Source organism: Protobothrops mucrosquamatus, unplaced genomic scaffold, assembly GCF_001527695.2.
Source record: "Protobothrops mucrosquamatus isolate PMUCROS unplaced genomic scaffold, P.Mucros_1.0 scaffold5230, whole genome shotgun sequence".
NCBI classification, from domain to species: Eukaryota; Metazoa; Chordata; class Lepidosauria; order Squamata; family Viperidae; genus Protobothrops; species Protobothrops mucrosquamatus.
Window position 1 is genome coordinate 22650 of NW_015391098.1, and position 16160 is coordinate 38809.

Sequence of the window (16160 nt, forward strand, 5' to 3'; positions counted from 1 at the left end):
TAAAAAAAATTTATTCTCTCTCTCTCTCTCTTTTTTGAGCTGTTTGCTTAACGTCCATCCAGATCGCCTTTCCCCCTTTCCTTCTGTTCCTCTCCCATCCCTTCCCCAAATGGGCAATGCTGATGAAACAATGTTGTTACAGTAAAAATACAGACATATTTAAATAAATAGTTTTGTTTCTGCTTTTTGTTTTTGATTTTTTTTTAAAAAAAACAAAAACCTCTACATATGTCGGGGATAGAAACAAACAAATGGGGAAAAAAAACAAATCAAACCCCCACCACCTAATTTTAGCGGAATGCCTCTCAAAATGGCGTTTTCTGCACCGGCAAGATCAGCAGGGTACCTCTTAAGGAGGACAGAGCGTAAACAAGATGCGTCTGGAATCTAAAAGATAATAACCATGTGGCAAATGCAAAAAATGAAATGAAGCACAAAAAAAAAAAAAAAAAGGGAATAAAGGAAGGAAGGGAAAAAGAATTGAGGTAGTGGCCCGGTCTGTCCGGTGCAGAAAACGTCCAACTGAATGACAAATTAGGATTAGATGCTCAACCATGCAGCAGACATGAAGGATTTGCATGCTTCTGGTTTAAGGGAGAATAACATCCCCACAACACTCATTCCCTAAAATCTGCTACCAATCAAGGTTTTCTCAACGTATTATCCCTGCCTCCCCCCAGCGCTGTTGTCGTCGTCGTTGTTTTTACAAGGATTGAGTTAACTATGAAACAGAACACTGTACATGCGTCTCCTCTACAAAAAATATTTGCATAAAATAGTGTTTAATTTCTCTGTACATGTCGATGGACACCCTAGTTTGTGTATAAAAGAAGTGGGGAGGGGGAGGAGTCCCCTCCCCCACCCACAGGGGTCAGGGGAAAGAAAAAGAAAAAAAAAAGGAAAAGGAAAAAAAAAGAGGAAAAACCCAGAGTTTAGAATATGGAAACCTCAGTCACCGGCAAACATGTTCATGTGAAAATTCAGCAGAATAAGACAAATTGCTTGGAACAATTAAAAAAATCGATATTTTTTTTAAGTTAAACATCTCTCTGACTGCCAAGCTGCCACTACAGGACTTCAGGTCAAGAAAAAAACATGTCACTAAAGTTAGTGTCTGTGCTATAAAGCCAAATCACCAACGGCAAGGTCAGCAGCACAAACGGCCAGGAGATCCCCTCGGTGCATGCAGACAAAGGACGTGGTTTGGTGGCAGGTGGCAGACTATCTTTACCCGGCTCTAGGTAAGTGCGCGCCACAAACTTAAGAGTCTCGTCTAGCAGGATCACCGGCAGGGAGAGCTTGAGCACCATCAGCCACTGGGTCACGTTCAGCGGGGTGATCTGGAAAATCAGCTGGGGAAAGAGAAGGCAAGGGTCAGGCAGGAGCTCATGGGAAGGGCCAGATCTTTAGGATGGGTGGCCTTCAACTTCCAGAATTCATTAGGTCAACGTTTGTTTCTCAATCTTGGCAACTTTATAAGAAGGATGGGCTTCAACTCCCATCCTGTGATGGTTGGGGAATGCTGGGAATTGAAGTCCATCCATCTTACAAGTGGCCGAAGTTGAGAAACGTGCCCTAGCCAGAATCAGATGAAGGCAGAATGGGTTTCTGCTTTTCCTTCACCTTTGAATGGGACACAGGCCTTAAGTCTTTGGAGCAGTAGACCAAAGCTGGCTTGTAGAGTACCACATGACCAGGTAAGGTGCTCGTAAGGACACGCAGGTTGCCTTAGTTTCTGCATAGAGCAGCCCGGAAAGAAGGCTAACTCCGTGTTTTAGCAAGCCGGGCTTCCAATGCTTCCCATCCTGCCCTCCCCACCCCAAGTGTGAGTTGCAGGGACTTACTGGCAATGGTTCTACATAAAGGATGAGGAAGTGAAGAGACATGGACAAGCAAATGGATCCCAGGAGCCAGACGTTCTCCCATGGAGGCATCCTTAGCAAGGACTGGTTCTCCGAGAGGCTGAGGGAGGGGAAAAAAAGAAGAGATTGGCTGCGGAGCTCGTGGGAATGGAGTTACAGGGATTCCAGCTCAATCCCTCTGGGGGGCTTATTAAGGGGAAGGGGAAGACAGCTTGAATGGAAAATAGAGTTATTGCGACTCTTCAAAGGAGCTGCTTGCTGCTTTCTTCAATCCCTGTCCCACCCTCTCTGGCCTCAGGGTTGTTGGTGAATAAGTAAATTCTGGCCTCAATATCAGAGGAGGTGGAAGGGAGGGGAGGAGGAGGAGGAGGATGGAAGAAGGAAGAGGAGGATGGAAGGAGAAAAAAAGGGAGGAAGAAGAAGAGGAAGCAATCTCTTCCTCATTTCAGACATCCTAACCTGTTGAGAGCGTTGCACATTTCTATTGTGACCAAGACAGAGAGCGCCATTGTCATAGGATAGGGAGACTCAAACACCACACAGTCGACCCCTTCAAACTCTGGATTGTCGTCTTTGCACTGCAGGAAATGACTCTGAGAAACAGCAGAAGGCAACATTAATCTCAACCAAAAAAAAAAAAAAACAACAACCCCTGGGCCAATTTGCTCTTTTCTCTATCATCAAAGCACCCTCAATGGCACAACACCATTAAGACCAATGCTTTGTTTGTTTGTTTTTTAAAAAACCCAGAGTTTCTAATCAGATTATTGTTAAGCAGGGACTCCTTGGATGAATAAGAGGATTTTCTGCAATACTTGCAGATAGTTTTTAATAAGATTTTGGAGGCCGTCTTCCTATGACATGCCATGTAGGCAGACTGCAAAAAAACCCACTAAGCTTTGTTTCAAAGACAAGTTTCCCAAAATATCAAGATGGAAATACCAGCTGGTAGTAGGTAATTCTCGGGCCCCCATCAGCAGCTATGAACCACCAAGCTGCAGCGCCCACAGTGGCAGCTCCGACGTAACCTTGAAGAGAAGAAAAAGCACGTTAAGTCTTGTGCCACTAGGTCAACAGCCAGCCCAGCAATGGACAGCAGCTTCTGGGGTCTCCCCCTGCTATTGTTCTGCATGTTTAGGTCCTAATTTGGACACTGAAGTTCACCCATGTTCAAGCGGCCAAGATTGAAAAATACCGAATTAAGGGGAAAGAGAACAGCTCTGCTCTCTCTAGTTCCGTGGCACTCAAGCAAAACACTCACATCCAATCGCCAAGTAGCGGAAAAAGAGCCATCCTGAGATTAGGGGCTCTTTGGGGTTACGAGGCGGCTTGCTCATGATATCCAGGTCAGGCGGGTTGAAGCCCAGGGCGGTGGCAGGAAGTCCGTCGGTCACAAGGTTTACCCATAACAGCTGGACAGGGATTAAAGCTTCCGGGAAGCCCAGTGCAGCGGTCAGGAAGATGCTACCGGAGGAGGAAGAGGAGAAAGAACAGAGGTTAAGCCATGTTAATGCCAGTGAGTGTCTTAAACTACAATGCTGAGAAGTTAAACCGCAAGGATCAGCAGCTGGCCTCTGATTTTTCCCGCTCTCAGAGCTGAGCAAGCGGACAGCGGGAAGAAATGCTTGAACCCTGAGAGGGTGAAGTGTCCCCAATGAAGAGAGATCTCTGGGTTCCCTTCTTTTATTTCTAGATAAGGCTTGTCCAACCTTGGCAACTGTGGACTTTAACCTCCAGAATTCCCCAGTCAGCCATGTTTATGTTTTAAGCTGCCCAGAGCAGCTTTGAAACAAGAGGGGCAGCAAATAAAATTTCATAATAAATAAATAATAAAGCTGAAGTTTACAAGCCTCAAAATGGTCAAGGTTGGGCACCCCTGTTCTAGATGCTTAAACAGCCCCCCAGTTTAGGCTACCTTGGGATCTCGTTATCCGTCTAGATTGGCCTGTTCTCAAGACCCGGAAACGACGCCCCAGTTTGGTCCCCGTCCAGCGTCTCTCTTTCCAGAGGGTGTGACAGATACCCACAACAGCGGCCAGGATGAGCTCAGCCCTTGCTCTGCTCCTAGTTGCAAATGCCCTGGTTACTTACCAGACCACTTCTCCAACGTTGGAGGAGATGAGGTAGCGAATAAATTGCTTCATATTGTTATAGATGGCCCGGCCTTCCTCCACAGCGGCTACAATGGTGGAGAAATTGTCGTCCGCCAGCACCATTTCAGAGGCCGTCTTCGCCACGGCCGTGCCAGATCCCATGGCAATTCCGATCTCTGCCTTCTTCAAAGCGGGGGCATCGTTTACGCCGTCTCCTGTCTGGGAAAAGTTTTAGCTTGGGTCAGGAGGCACAGCCAAAGGCTTCAGCGCTGGGCCCCTGGAACTGGCTGAAGCATATCAGCATAGATTAATAAGTTCTGTTTTTTATTCATCCCCTGAAAAGGAAGTCCTTGGCTTACGACCTCAAATGAGCCCAACATTTCTGTTGCTAAGTTAGTTGTTAAGTGAGTTTTGCCCCAATGTATTACTTTTCTTACAATAGTTAAGTAAATCACTGCAGTTGCTCAGTTGCTAACCCAGTTGTTAGGTAAACCTGGCTTCCCCACTGATTGCTTGTCAGAAGGCCACAAAAGGGGGTCACTTACGACACTGCAACCGTCGTAAGTACATGTCAGTTGCCAAGCATCCAAATTTTTACCACAGGACCAAATTTTGCTGAAAAGGTCACAAGTGTGGGAAACTGTCATAAGTCACTTTTTTCAGTGCCATTGTAACTTCGAACAGTCACTAAATCAGGGGTAGGCAACCTTGGCTCTTTTATGACTCGTGGACTTCAATTCCCAGAATTCCTGAGCCAGCCATGCTGAGGGGAAATGGAGAGGTTTCCAAGCTGAGCCATGCTGGCTCAGGAATTCTGGGAGTTGAAGTCCACGAGTCATAAAAGAGCCAAGGTTGTCTACCCCTGCATTAAAGCTGAGTACTACCTGTCTGTTTTCTCAAAACCCAACCTCCCATCCCACACTTACCTGCGCATAAAAGGTCACTGCTTACTTGCGCTCGCCACACGCACACTTACCATTGCTGTGATGTCGTCAAAGGACTGGAGAAACTCCACGATTTTGGACTTGTGGGAGGGTTCCACGCGGGCGAAGCAGCGGGCGTTCATGCAGGCGTCTCTCTGGCCGGCTGGCGAAAGCTCATCAAACTCCCGACCGGTGAAGGCTTTTGTGGTGACGTCCTCGTCTTCGCCGAAAATGCCAATGCGCCGACAGATGGCCACCGCCGTCCCCTTGTTGTCGCCGGTTATCATGATCACACGAATGCCCGCTTGCCGGCACAGCTTGATGGATGAGGCCACCTCAATTCGGGGCGGGTCCAGCATTCCCACGCAGCCCACGAAGGTCAGGTGGGTCTGAAAGGGGAACAAGGCCAGATCCGGTTAAGGCAGCGGCTCCCAACCTTTTAAATACCCCGCACCCCTAAAACGCTTGTGATATATTCCCGCCCCCCCTTACAAAAGTTTGAAATAACGGCAACGAATTATGCACATACACTATAATTTTGAAAACCCAAGTTTTTGCACCCCCTGGAATATCTTCTCACACCCCTGGTTGGGTTAAGGTGTCTTGATCCGGAGGAAGCTGCCCGCATTTCAACAGCCGGAGACCCCAAAGGGGAGCCTAACAAGTATGTGCAGTTATCCTTATTACTTTGTAAGTTTTAGACATCTAATCTGCCATGTTTTTCCTTTCCTCCCCTTCCCTTTTTCTTCCTTCCTTCCCTCTCCCTCCCTCCTCTTCCTACTCTTTCCTTCACTCCCTCCCTTTTCGTTCTTCCTTCCTCCCTTTCTTTCCCTTTCCTTTCCCCATCAATCCTTCCATCTTCCTCATGCTTTTGAGAAGTTGGTCATTCCTGTTTGTCAGAAAGCAGTGGTTCTCCCAACCAAAGGTTAGAGACAGATTTAATCTCGGTCTTGCAGGTCTAGGGCACAGCATGATCTGGGCAAGCTAGTGACAAAACACAGAGCTTCACATGCAGGAGGCTCAAATCACCCCCAGGAGCTCCGTCCAGTCAATCTGGGACTCCCCACCCAGCAGGTGAAACCAACTCTGTTTAGACTCCAATAATAAAAACACCGACCCGACATTAAACCAACCTCGTAGCTGATGAAGCCTGCAGAATCTTCCAGGTTCATATCTTCCTTTCTTGGAGGGTTGTCATGGGTGGCCAGGGCCAGGCAACGCAGCGTGTCCTTCCCGCTGCCCCACTCACGGATGACGGTCATGATCTTCTGCTTAATCCCCGGGGTTAAGGGCACCTTCATGTTTCCTGCTCGGAAGTGGGTGCACCTGTCAAGCACCCCTTCTGGAGCCCCCTGTAGGGAAGCAAAAGGGCAGCCGATTCAGCCTGCAGGCTCTTTTACCATTTCACCCCAGAACCACCACGGAGCTGCTTCATGAAGACGAAGATGTCACTTGAACCCAGAGTCACGTTTTGGTGTACAGCTAGTCCTCAACGTACAACCATAATGGGGCCCACAATTTCCTCTGCTAAGCGAGACAGCTGTTAAGGTGAATTCCGCCCCATTTTACGACCTTCCTTGCCACGGTTGTTAAGTTACACGGTTGTTAAGTGAATCTGGCTTACCCCATTGACTTTGCTCAGGAGACTGCAAAAGGGGGTCACGTGACCCAGGGACACAGCAACCGTCATAAATATAGGCCGGTTGCCAAGGGTCCCAATTCTGACCCGTGACTATGGGGACGCTGCAATGGTCGTAAGTGTGAAAAACAGTCGTAAGTCAGTTTTTTCAGTGCCTCTGTGACTTTGAACGGTCACTAAATGAACGGCTGTTAAGTCGAGGACTGCCTGCGATGTGGCTGATCTCTCCCCCCCCCTTCCCTCCAGGGTACTTGCCTTGACAAACATCTTGGTCATGGCCGTCCGGCTGGGCTTGTTCGGAGTGCAGTAAACGGACATCGACTTCCTATCCCGGGAGAATTCCAGAGTGAACTCTTTCCTCATCAGCTGCTTAATCACCTGCGTGGAGGAGGCAGAACCGGGTTGTAACCAGCGTGCGTGAAAACGCCAGCATGGCCCCCCCGAGGCCCGGCCTTTGGGAAGTACTGACCGAATTGCAAGCGTTGGCCCGCTCAATCTTGGACAGTCCTTTCAGATCCGTGTCAAACACGTTCATCTTCTCCACCAGACAAGTCAGGGCCGTCTCTGTGGCTTCCCCGACCTTCTCATAAACTCCCTTCGCCTTTAATAAAAGAGCCCTTGTTAGTACAAAGGGGCTGAGTGATTCACCATCACCTACGGGTTTGCTCAACTCGGAGATGGAATGACGTGGAACGAAGCAGGCTGACCCAAAGTGGCCTCTGGTGTAACTTCAGCCGATTAAAATCAGGATAAGATCTCTGCTCGTAACGGTTTATTTGGCCACTTAACATTTTATATCGCTTTAGCAGTTCTAACTGAATTACGACCTCAGTAAAAATATCACTAACGTCCATTAAAGAAGGAGATACGATCAATATGAAACACGGAGAACCGAAACAGCGGCATCAAAAGTCCAGAGTTATGTTAATTTTGCTAGGTGTTGTGTACACAGGCTTGCTCACACTGTCCAGTTTAGCAGACCGCAAAAAGGGTTTTGTTTGGGCAATTCTCTGGAGGGCTACTTACTTCATTGAAATCCAGAGACGAATCGTTGCAGAGGGCGCAGATTGTAGCCAATTCAATAAGGCCATCGTACATACAGCATTTGATGGGTTTATCCCCTTTGGAACTGTTTGGGGATGGGGAGGAATCAGGAAAAAAAAAAGATGAAATTTCAGACAACTGTGAAGAATCCTAATTTATCAGTGAACTAATCCGATCCTAGGAGGAGTCAGAGAAATTGAAGCAAGTTAATATAATAAAAAAATGGAGGGCAGCAAATTGATAAAAATTGCTTTTAAGAGCTGGAAATTTTACAAAATTGGACGAATGCCATCAAAAGGACTGTTAGTTGAGAAGATTGCGGTAGTAGGATTTTAGCAATAAATCAATTTAATTGAATGTTCATGTGTGGGCCTGACATTTCTAGAGCAAAAATCTAACTCTGAAAGACCCTTTTGGATTATATTTTCAAAAAAAAATAAAAGGGCACAGTAGAGAATTATCACATTCTCCCTACCCAAGAGACAGAAAGCAAGTAATAATAATATGTCTCAAATCATGTGCAGGTTTCCTGCTTCCCCAAAGGAAAACTATTACAAATAATTACCTTTCCATCTACAGACTGAGAGGGTTTAAATCTACATATCAAGACCAATCCCCTTTTATAGCATCCGTTTGCCTTTCGGGCCCTATAATTCTAGCCTTAGCCACACTGCATACAAAGAGACCTGTAAGCTGGCAGATAGGAAGGATAAAAGTTCTCACATCTCTCCAACCGGGGCATACGTTGAACCAGACACGGTGAATTCATTCAGACAGCAGCTATCCCCTTCCACTCGGTCCACAATAAACATCTGTCGGAGAGACAAGGGTGTGATTATTACGCTCAGCTAGCTGAGGCCATCTAGAACATTTTCGCATTAAAGACAGCTGGGCATGCAAAGTTTGACCAGACTGCTTGCTCTGAGGAACCACTCACGTTTTACTTTAAAGTAAGATCAAGCTGTACTTTTGAGAATATAGGTCACATAATTCCTTGAAATTACACCTTGCCCTATTTCCTCCCTCCTCATCTGACTAGAACAATACACAAAGCCTTCTTCTCAAGCGGTGGAACCTCTCAGGCTCCTACCATTCCAAATGAGGGCCCCACACCAATATTCAGAAGGTGTCAGACCTGGCCCAGCTTGGTCCCTTAGGAAAGAAACACTCTCAACTCGATTTGTAGTGAGAAGGTTGCTCTTACTAAAGCCAGAAGTAAGAGTTTGAGTGCGAAAATTCCCTTAGTTAACTTTCCCTTCCCTGGCCCACCCCCCCTGTTATCACTTCCCTGTCCAGTCACATTCAGAGAAGATGTTTTGGTAACTGTCCCCGCTGTGGTTAGATGGATGGGCTAGATGGTCCATTCCCAGGCCCATGGGCTTGAGATGTCTCTTTGGATTTCCCAGGTCTTCATCTTAAATTCCCCGTCTCTCTCCTGCCTCCCCCTAGCTCCCTCCCCCCATAACGCATGGCAGAATGGACATCTAGCGAAGCGTAGAGTTGAGCGAAGGTTGGCAGCTCTGACAGAAGGGTGCTTCAGCTCAGTTCACACAAACCAGCTATAAAGGCAACCCAGGGATGCAAACATCCTGGATGAAAAGCATCCAAATATGTCATTTTTTTTCCCCTTCCACAAGTCTAGGGCATCCAAACTGTAGAAAAGGAAGATAATAGTGGTCTTAAATTTATGCTCCCTCCCCCCCAAGTCCTCTCGCCAAGCAACATCCAACTTCGATTTGGGCCACGTTGCTGTTACTACTGACATTCAGCTACGGTGTAAGTCTCAAGAATTTAAATTGCATCCACTTGGACTAGCTACAGTTTGGCAACAGACCCCAATGGAGAAAAATCCTTTCCCAGCATCATTAAGCATGCTGAAGAGATATTTTCACATAGCTTTTACACACTCAGCCATTCCTCACCAGCCCCACAATCTCCAGGAAATGTTTTTTTCTGCATTGCCTGATGGATCTGACACTATAGGACAAGAGGTTTTTGTTTGGTTTTTTTTAAAAGGCAAAAGCAAAGATTTTCTGCCCTGCCAAAGATGCTTTCCGGAAGAAGAAGAAGAAGAAAAAGAAAGGTTCATGAGCTGCTTTGTGGTGGAGCCGTTCCGCTGTTTGGCCTCTACCCCGCGAAAGACGGACGGTTATGCAAGATCCCTGCAAAGCACCTCCTTTGGAATACAGATGAGCCACGGCTTTGAGCGCTCTTTGTGCGCTACGCTTCAACAGCCAAATGCGGGACAGGGAGAGGAAGCAACGCACATAGGTAAGCAGCCCATCAGAACAGAGAAGGAAAAGACCCAGAAAAATCTATTGACGTCTTTATCGCTGTTGACTCATCGGATGTTCTTGCCTAGTCATCTCAACATCCTGCTCTGAGGACAGCTGGAGGGGACCCCTTCAAAGAGAAGAATTCCTTGCAACTAAAGAGTACAATTTCCATCCCTCCAGACTGTCTCGAAAGAAGGCAATTAAATCAATATTTCACGGTTGCGCTGATCATCTTCCTTAGATAATTGCCTGGGACAAGAATAAACGTCCCCCCGTTAGGTTTTATTATAAACTAAGACCTAATTTTTTTTTCAGCCTCCTTTTATCTTCCCAAAGTGAGCAGAACTGGCTGAGTTAATAGGAAGAAAGGCACATATTAAAAGGCTTGAATTTCTTGGGGGTGGCTCAAAAAAATTGTTAGGAGTCGATACAGTCTCTGGTTTAAATTAAAGCTTATATCTTGGCTTATTGAAGGACCTCAAAATACAGGCAGCTTCTCTAAAACGGTTTTGCAAGAGTAGTTGATCAAAATCAAATCCCGAAGACCAATTTTAGGAGCAGAGAGACCAAGGCACACACAGTTCCCTCCAATTTTACTGGTCTCCTTTCCTAACCCACAGAAACTGAATCAGCTTACCCGGCAAACCGACATCTGGTTGGTGGTTAGCGTGCCGGTCTTGTCGGAACAGATCACCGAGGTGCAGCCCAGGGTTTCCACGGAGGGAAGGCTCCGGACGATGGCATTCTTCTTGGCCATGCGACGGGTGCCCAGGGCCAGGCAGGTGGTGATGACAGCAGGCAGGCCCTCTGGAATGGCAGCCACCGCAAGGGCCACGGCAATTTTGAAGTAGTAGATGGCGCCCCGGATCCAGGAGCCGCCGTGGACGGGGTCGTTGAAGTGGCCGATGTTGATGATCCAGACGGCGATGCAGATCAGCGAGATGACCTTGGACAGCTGCTCCCCAAACTCGTCCAGCTTCTGCTGGAGGGGGGTCCTCTCTTGCTCGGTGGCCACCATTTCGTCACGGATTTTCCCGATTTCCGTGTTGACCCCAGTGGCCACCACCACCCCCATGGCTTTGCCCGCAGAAATGTTCGTACCCTGGATGGGAAAACAGTTGAATTCAGGCATTTCAAGTGATGAAAGTACTACTTTAAAAAAACCCTCCCAGGTTCATTATTTCATATATTATTTCAGTAGAGTCTTAGTGCAAGAATTTCATTTTAGCTGATCTGATTTCGCACTCTAACTTAAGGCGACAGTCCTCAATGTTTTGCTTTTAGGGACGTAATTGCCGTCTGGTATTTTTTATTCCTCTTACCAACTAAACATGTTCTACCAAAACAGGTAGCATGTTTCTGATACTGCATATATAATCTCCTCCTCCCTCCACAAATGTGTTGTTGTTGTTTTGGTCCTCATCAGTGCCTTAGTGCCTCCAGTTTAAAGGCAGGGATTTTTAGGCATACAATAATATTCACATCTATGGTTTCTCCCTCTTTCCTAACTAGGTTTTAAGATATAGACCCTTTCCCCATTTATTAACTCATTCTTCAGCACTCCAAACAGATCTGTGTTGAAGATTTACGGAAATAAAGTATAAGCACCAACAGCAGCGTCGATGAGGTGTGCAAAGGAAATCAGCACACAAGCAACGGTATCAAGGCTGGCCAAAAGAGGAGAGCAGCACAGAAATTGATAGACAGACAGACAGATGAGATCGGAGAGTAGACCAGGCGTATCCAATCTTTTAGCGTGCCTGCCTGATGGGCTCTTGCTTTACAATTCCATAATGAGATCACTGTGCAAAACAGAACTTGAGTCCCACAGGGAGGATCTGAGTTTATAGGTGTCAGCACTACTCATTTTTTTTTTTTAAAAAAAAACCCAGCAATGCTATTACACAACGCCCTTTCCATTCAAACCAACCTAACCGGTTTCCATAAACTGGCACGAGCCGGCCAATATTTGGCAAGACGGTGTACATATTGTAAACCTCTGAGGACTCACTCCACGTTCTCAAGGAACAGCTTCTTCTTAAGTTCATCCACGGCTGGACGAAGAGGACATAAATTTTAATTGGGGTGACTGCCTCAGAACAGAGGCAGGAGAAAGAAAGGTGGGGGGGCGGAGTTTCTCAGTTGTTTTGCCAGACACAGGAACAGCAGGAGCGGTTAATGCCAGGATAATAAATCACATAAATAGCCAGGACTCCAGTTATGAAATTCTTGAGTAGTAATTGATCGGTGATGTGGAAGTTCCCGCTTGACTACCAGAAGTCTCTTGTTCTCAGCACAAACAGAACTCTTTGAAACTCTCCCCAAAAGGAACCCACAGTTAGGGAGGGAAGCCTTGGACATTTTAAGAGATTCCCCTTTTTTCATTTTATGGTTGATAATCCACAGAGTTTAGCTGAAAACAACTTGGATCAACCTATGCTTACAGGCACCTTCAGTTTTTAAGGCTCAGTTCAAGAAAAAAAAATCAGTGTTTTTCAAACTTGGCAACTTTACGATATGCAGCCCACGCATCTTATAGTTGCCAAGTTTTGAAAAACACTGATTTAAACGATCGAGATAGTTTTGATGTTGTCAGGGCACTCTAAACAGAGTAAGGAGTAGCTAATTTTGTTTTTAAATGAAGCATGAAGCAAGCACCAAATAATCTACAAAAAAACACAAGGGTCAGGATTTTACTCACAGAAAAAAGCATATTTTTCTTGTCTTGGTTTACTGCACGAGGATCAGGCACAGGGTCCGTATGTTTAATAACCGAGACAGATTCACCTAGAAAAAAGGTCAAAGGCGTTAGCACAGAAGTGCGAATTCTCTCTGCACTTTGGACGTACTGCCCGGAGCGTTTAGCAAACCAACTTGGAAGCAAAACAACCCCCATTCATCTCTTCCACTCTCCCCCCACTATTCTAATATAATTTATCGGTTGTACGGGTTTTTTTTTTTTTTTTTACATGCCGTTTTGGCAATTCAAGAATGGAAATAAGCCAGATACAATTACAACACTCCAAGAGGAAAGCTGACAAAACATGCTTGTTCCAACTTTTAAAGAAACCAGATAGGAGGCACTTTCTCATTTGGAATTAACTTTCCATGGGGGGGGGGGGAGAGGAAGAAACATGAACTCAGGGCAAAAAAAGACAAGTCATCTTCATCAGAACCAACACAATGGGACTTTGCCATCAAGGACAGATGTTTCCAACCGATTCCCCAAGAACCGCTGCTTTTCTCTGAAGAACTGCCTACCTGTGAGAATCGACTGGTCAACTCGTAGAGTTGTGGATTTTATGGAGGTAATTCTGATGTCAGCAGGAACTTTGTCCCCAACTGTGGGTTGAAAAAAAAAGAAAAGAGCGTGAGTTTAAGTGACCTGTAGGAAATCCAAATATTTTTCCAGATGTGCAATGCGCATCAGAGTAATAATAATAACATTGGATGTTTATTCAAAAAGCACTTCTCTCTTGCTGCTTTACTTTTTTCAAAATATTATTCCGTGCCTTTCTTTAGCATTATACCTGTGGAAGGAAGTCTCAGCATGTGGAAGTTTCTTTCCTAATGTTATGTTACGTCTCCTATTTCTGCCTTTAATTCAGAGAGAACAGAGCTGTATTCAGTGGAAAATAAAACTAAAAAAGAGCAGACAAGTGCCCAAGATTTGATACCGTTCTTTGTTCTTAAGATTGGCGGTGACCAGCATCAGACAGACCAACATTATCATCCTTTAGGACAGGGTGTCCAACCTTGGCAACTGGAAGGTGTGGCTGGTTGGGGAATGCTGGGAGGTCTTAAACATGCCAGGTCTTAAAAGTTGGACACCGCTGCTTTAGGAGTTCCCGAGACCCAAGGAACATCTGTACAGAACATTTATGCAAAATTCACTTCCCAGAGCTCAAGGTGGCACCGTCTCATAAATGCCACACCAGTTCTCACGAGGTTTCCCACAGGGAATTCTCAGCTGCTTAATTCCTACAGGAACTGCTTATGCAACTGGCAGTAATCAGAGACACAGAGGGAAAAACCACAGCGTAGTCATGGTAGATCGGCATGGTTACCATGAAAATGGGATCCTTTAGTCATCGGTTAAGATGACACTACTTTGGGTTGGGCCTTAGCCTGGCCTTTTGAGAAAGGCAATTACAACCACAATTGAGCCCAAAACTTATGTTGCTAAGTGATCTTTGCCTCATTTTGCGATCTTTCTTGCTAAGCAAACTTAAGTTGGTAACATAATTGTTAAGTGAACCTGACTTCCCTTTTGGACTTTGCTAGTCAGAAGGTCGCAAAAAAGGGATCACGTGACCCCGGGACACTGCGACCGTTATAAGTACGAGTCAGTTGCTAAGCGTCTAACCCTGGGGATGCTGCAACGGCCGTTAAGTGTGAAAAATGGCCATTAAGCCACTTTTTTCAGTGCCGCTGCAACTTCATACAGTCACTAAATGAACTGTTCTAAGTTGAGGACTTCCTGTACTATACAATCTCTCAGGGTAAAAATGGTATTTTTGTAACTTTTATAGATATTCTTTGATGGGAAGGAAAGCCCTGGCCCGTTCTTAAAAATTCCCCTAGACAGATTTTATTGACTTGGGTCTATTTATATCGCCGGCTCACGATATCCCTTTTCTACGGCATTATAGTGAAATTGAAAAAAAAGTGTGTGTGTGGGGGGGGGGGGGAAGCATTCTGAGCTCCTTCTGCCCTTCAGCAGTGAAGAGAAAATAGTACAAGACAAACAATGGCCAAAACCAAAAATGGGCAAACTATTTGAATGTGCTCCTCGCATGGGTGTCGTGAGGAAGCGCGTTGTCCAGCAGCTGCTTTTCGGCTATCACAATTCCACCCAAGAGCAAGTGGAGGCTTGGCACCGGGCGAGAAAAAGCCCATCAGTCCGTCAGGAAGCGCAAGGCTGCCAAGCTTGACAGCTGAACATCTCGGATGCAGCGCAGACAGACGAGGTCTGCTGCTCCCAGTTGTTGGCTGGGGAAACTCTGGCTGGGGAATTCTGGAAGTTGAAGTCCACAGGTCTCAAAGGGGCCAAGGTTGGACGCCCCTGGCTTAGCGCACCTGGGACCTGGGCCCTTAGGAAAGCAGACTTACAGACCGTGACTTTGTGCCATGTGTTAATCGCACCCCAAATTTGCATCCTCCTCCAATAAAATTCAGTACCTTGTCCTCGACTTACAACAGTCCATTTAGTGACCGTTCAAAGCTACAACGGCAGTGAAAAAAAGGGATTTATAACCGTTTTTCACACCTGTGACCACTGTAGCATCCCCGCGGTCATGTGATCAAAATTCAGAAGCTTGGCAACTGGCTCATGATCGCTGCAGCCTCCTGGGATCACGTGATTCCCTTTTGAGACCGTCTGACAAGCGAAGTCAATGGGAAAGCCGGATTCACTTCACTGTGGCCAGAAAGGTCGTAAAATGGGGCAAGACTCACTTAATAAATGTCTCACTTAGCAAGAGAAATGTTGGACTCAACCTGTGGTCGTAACTTAAGGACTACCTGTCATCTCTTCTAACCAATTTCTTTTGCTTCCCTGGATTTGCCCTGGACACAAACATCAAACAAATTTCTATGTTAACTTAGGAACAATGCCGGGGAAAACCAAAATTATCTAAGCCTGTAAATACATTTCCTCTCCCCACAAACGCGTTTATGGTTTCCACACAGAACCTGGCCGGATGCCACCAGATTCCTTACGTTGCCACCATGACATCAGAGAGGCTCATAATCAAATTCACCCTGCACGGTATCAGCGAAGGGGCCTGCTGCTGCCGCCTCTGTGAATCAGCCATTTGGGGTCCTGCGCCCCGATAAACCTGGTTACTCTGAATCTCTGAATAACGATAATTGTCATTGTCCAAACGTTAAGAACCGTAAACTGATTAGCTGAAAATAATGCTGAGGCTTTAATTATAGCAATAACTATGCACGGAGGGTTTAGCAGACACAAGAAAGAAAAAATAACTGCCACGGCAGCACAATTTGAGGGCAAAAACACACACTTCCTTACGGAAGGAAAACCTTTCTTAATCGCTTTGGTCCGAGCAACAGGGAGCAGATCTCCAATTAGGTTTAGACAGCTGCTAGACCTTGTAAGCCAGGTTCTCACTGCCTCATTTCAAAAAAGCTTCTGTAGGCCGAATAAGTGTATTTGCCAGAGCAGAATGGAATATCGGCAGCAAATTATCTTGATGTTCAAAAATTCTGTCCGGTACCTTTTGTTCCAATAATAAATTCCTCTTGAGTTCTACTAAGGTTATAAGATCGCAACCATTCTGCGAATTCAAAGCATGAGAGTA

At 46.0% G+C, this 16160-nt stretch overlaps 1 protein-coding gene across 1 annotated transcript; it reads right to left on the reverse strand.

Annotated features, from left to right (window-relative positions):
* Positions 1–765: 765 nt before the first annotated feature.
* On the reverse strand, positions 766–13189 carry LOC107299650 (sarcoplasmic/endoplasmic reticulum calcium ATPase 2; the record flags this gene model as incomplete). Its single annotated transcript, XM_015829006.1, has 15 exons — positions 766–1352; positions 1845–1962; positions 2322–2455; positions 2805–2890; positions 3124–3326; positions 3954–4174; positions 4932–5267; positions 6012–6230; positions 6773–6895; positions 6987–7118; positions 7544–7646; positions 8285–8373; positions 10475–10939; positions 12539–12624; positions 13099–13189. Coding segments are annotated over 15 exons (2676 nt in total), but the record flags the coding sequence as incomplete, so codon positions are not given.
* Between the last annotated feature and the right edge of the window lie 2971 nt (positions 13190–16160).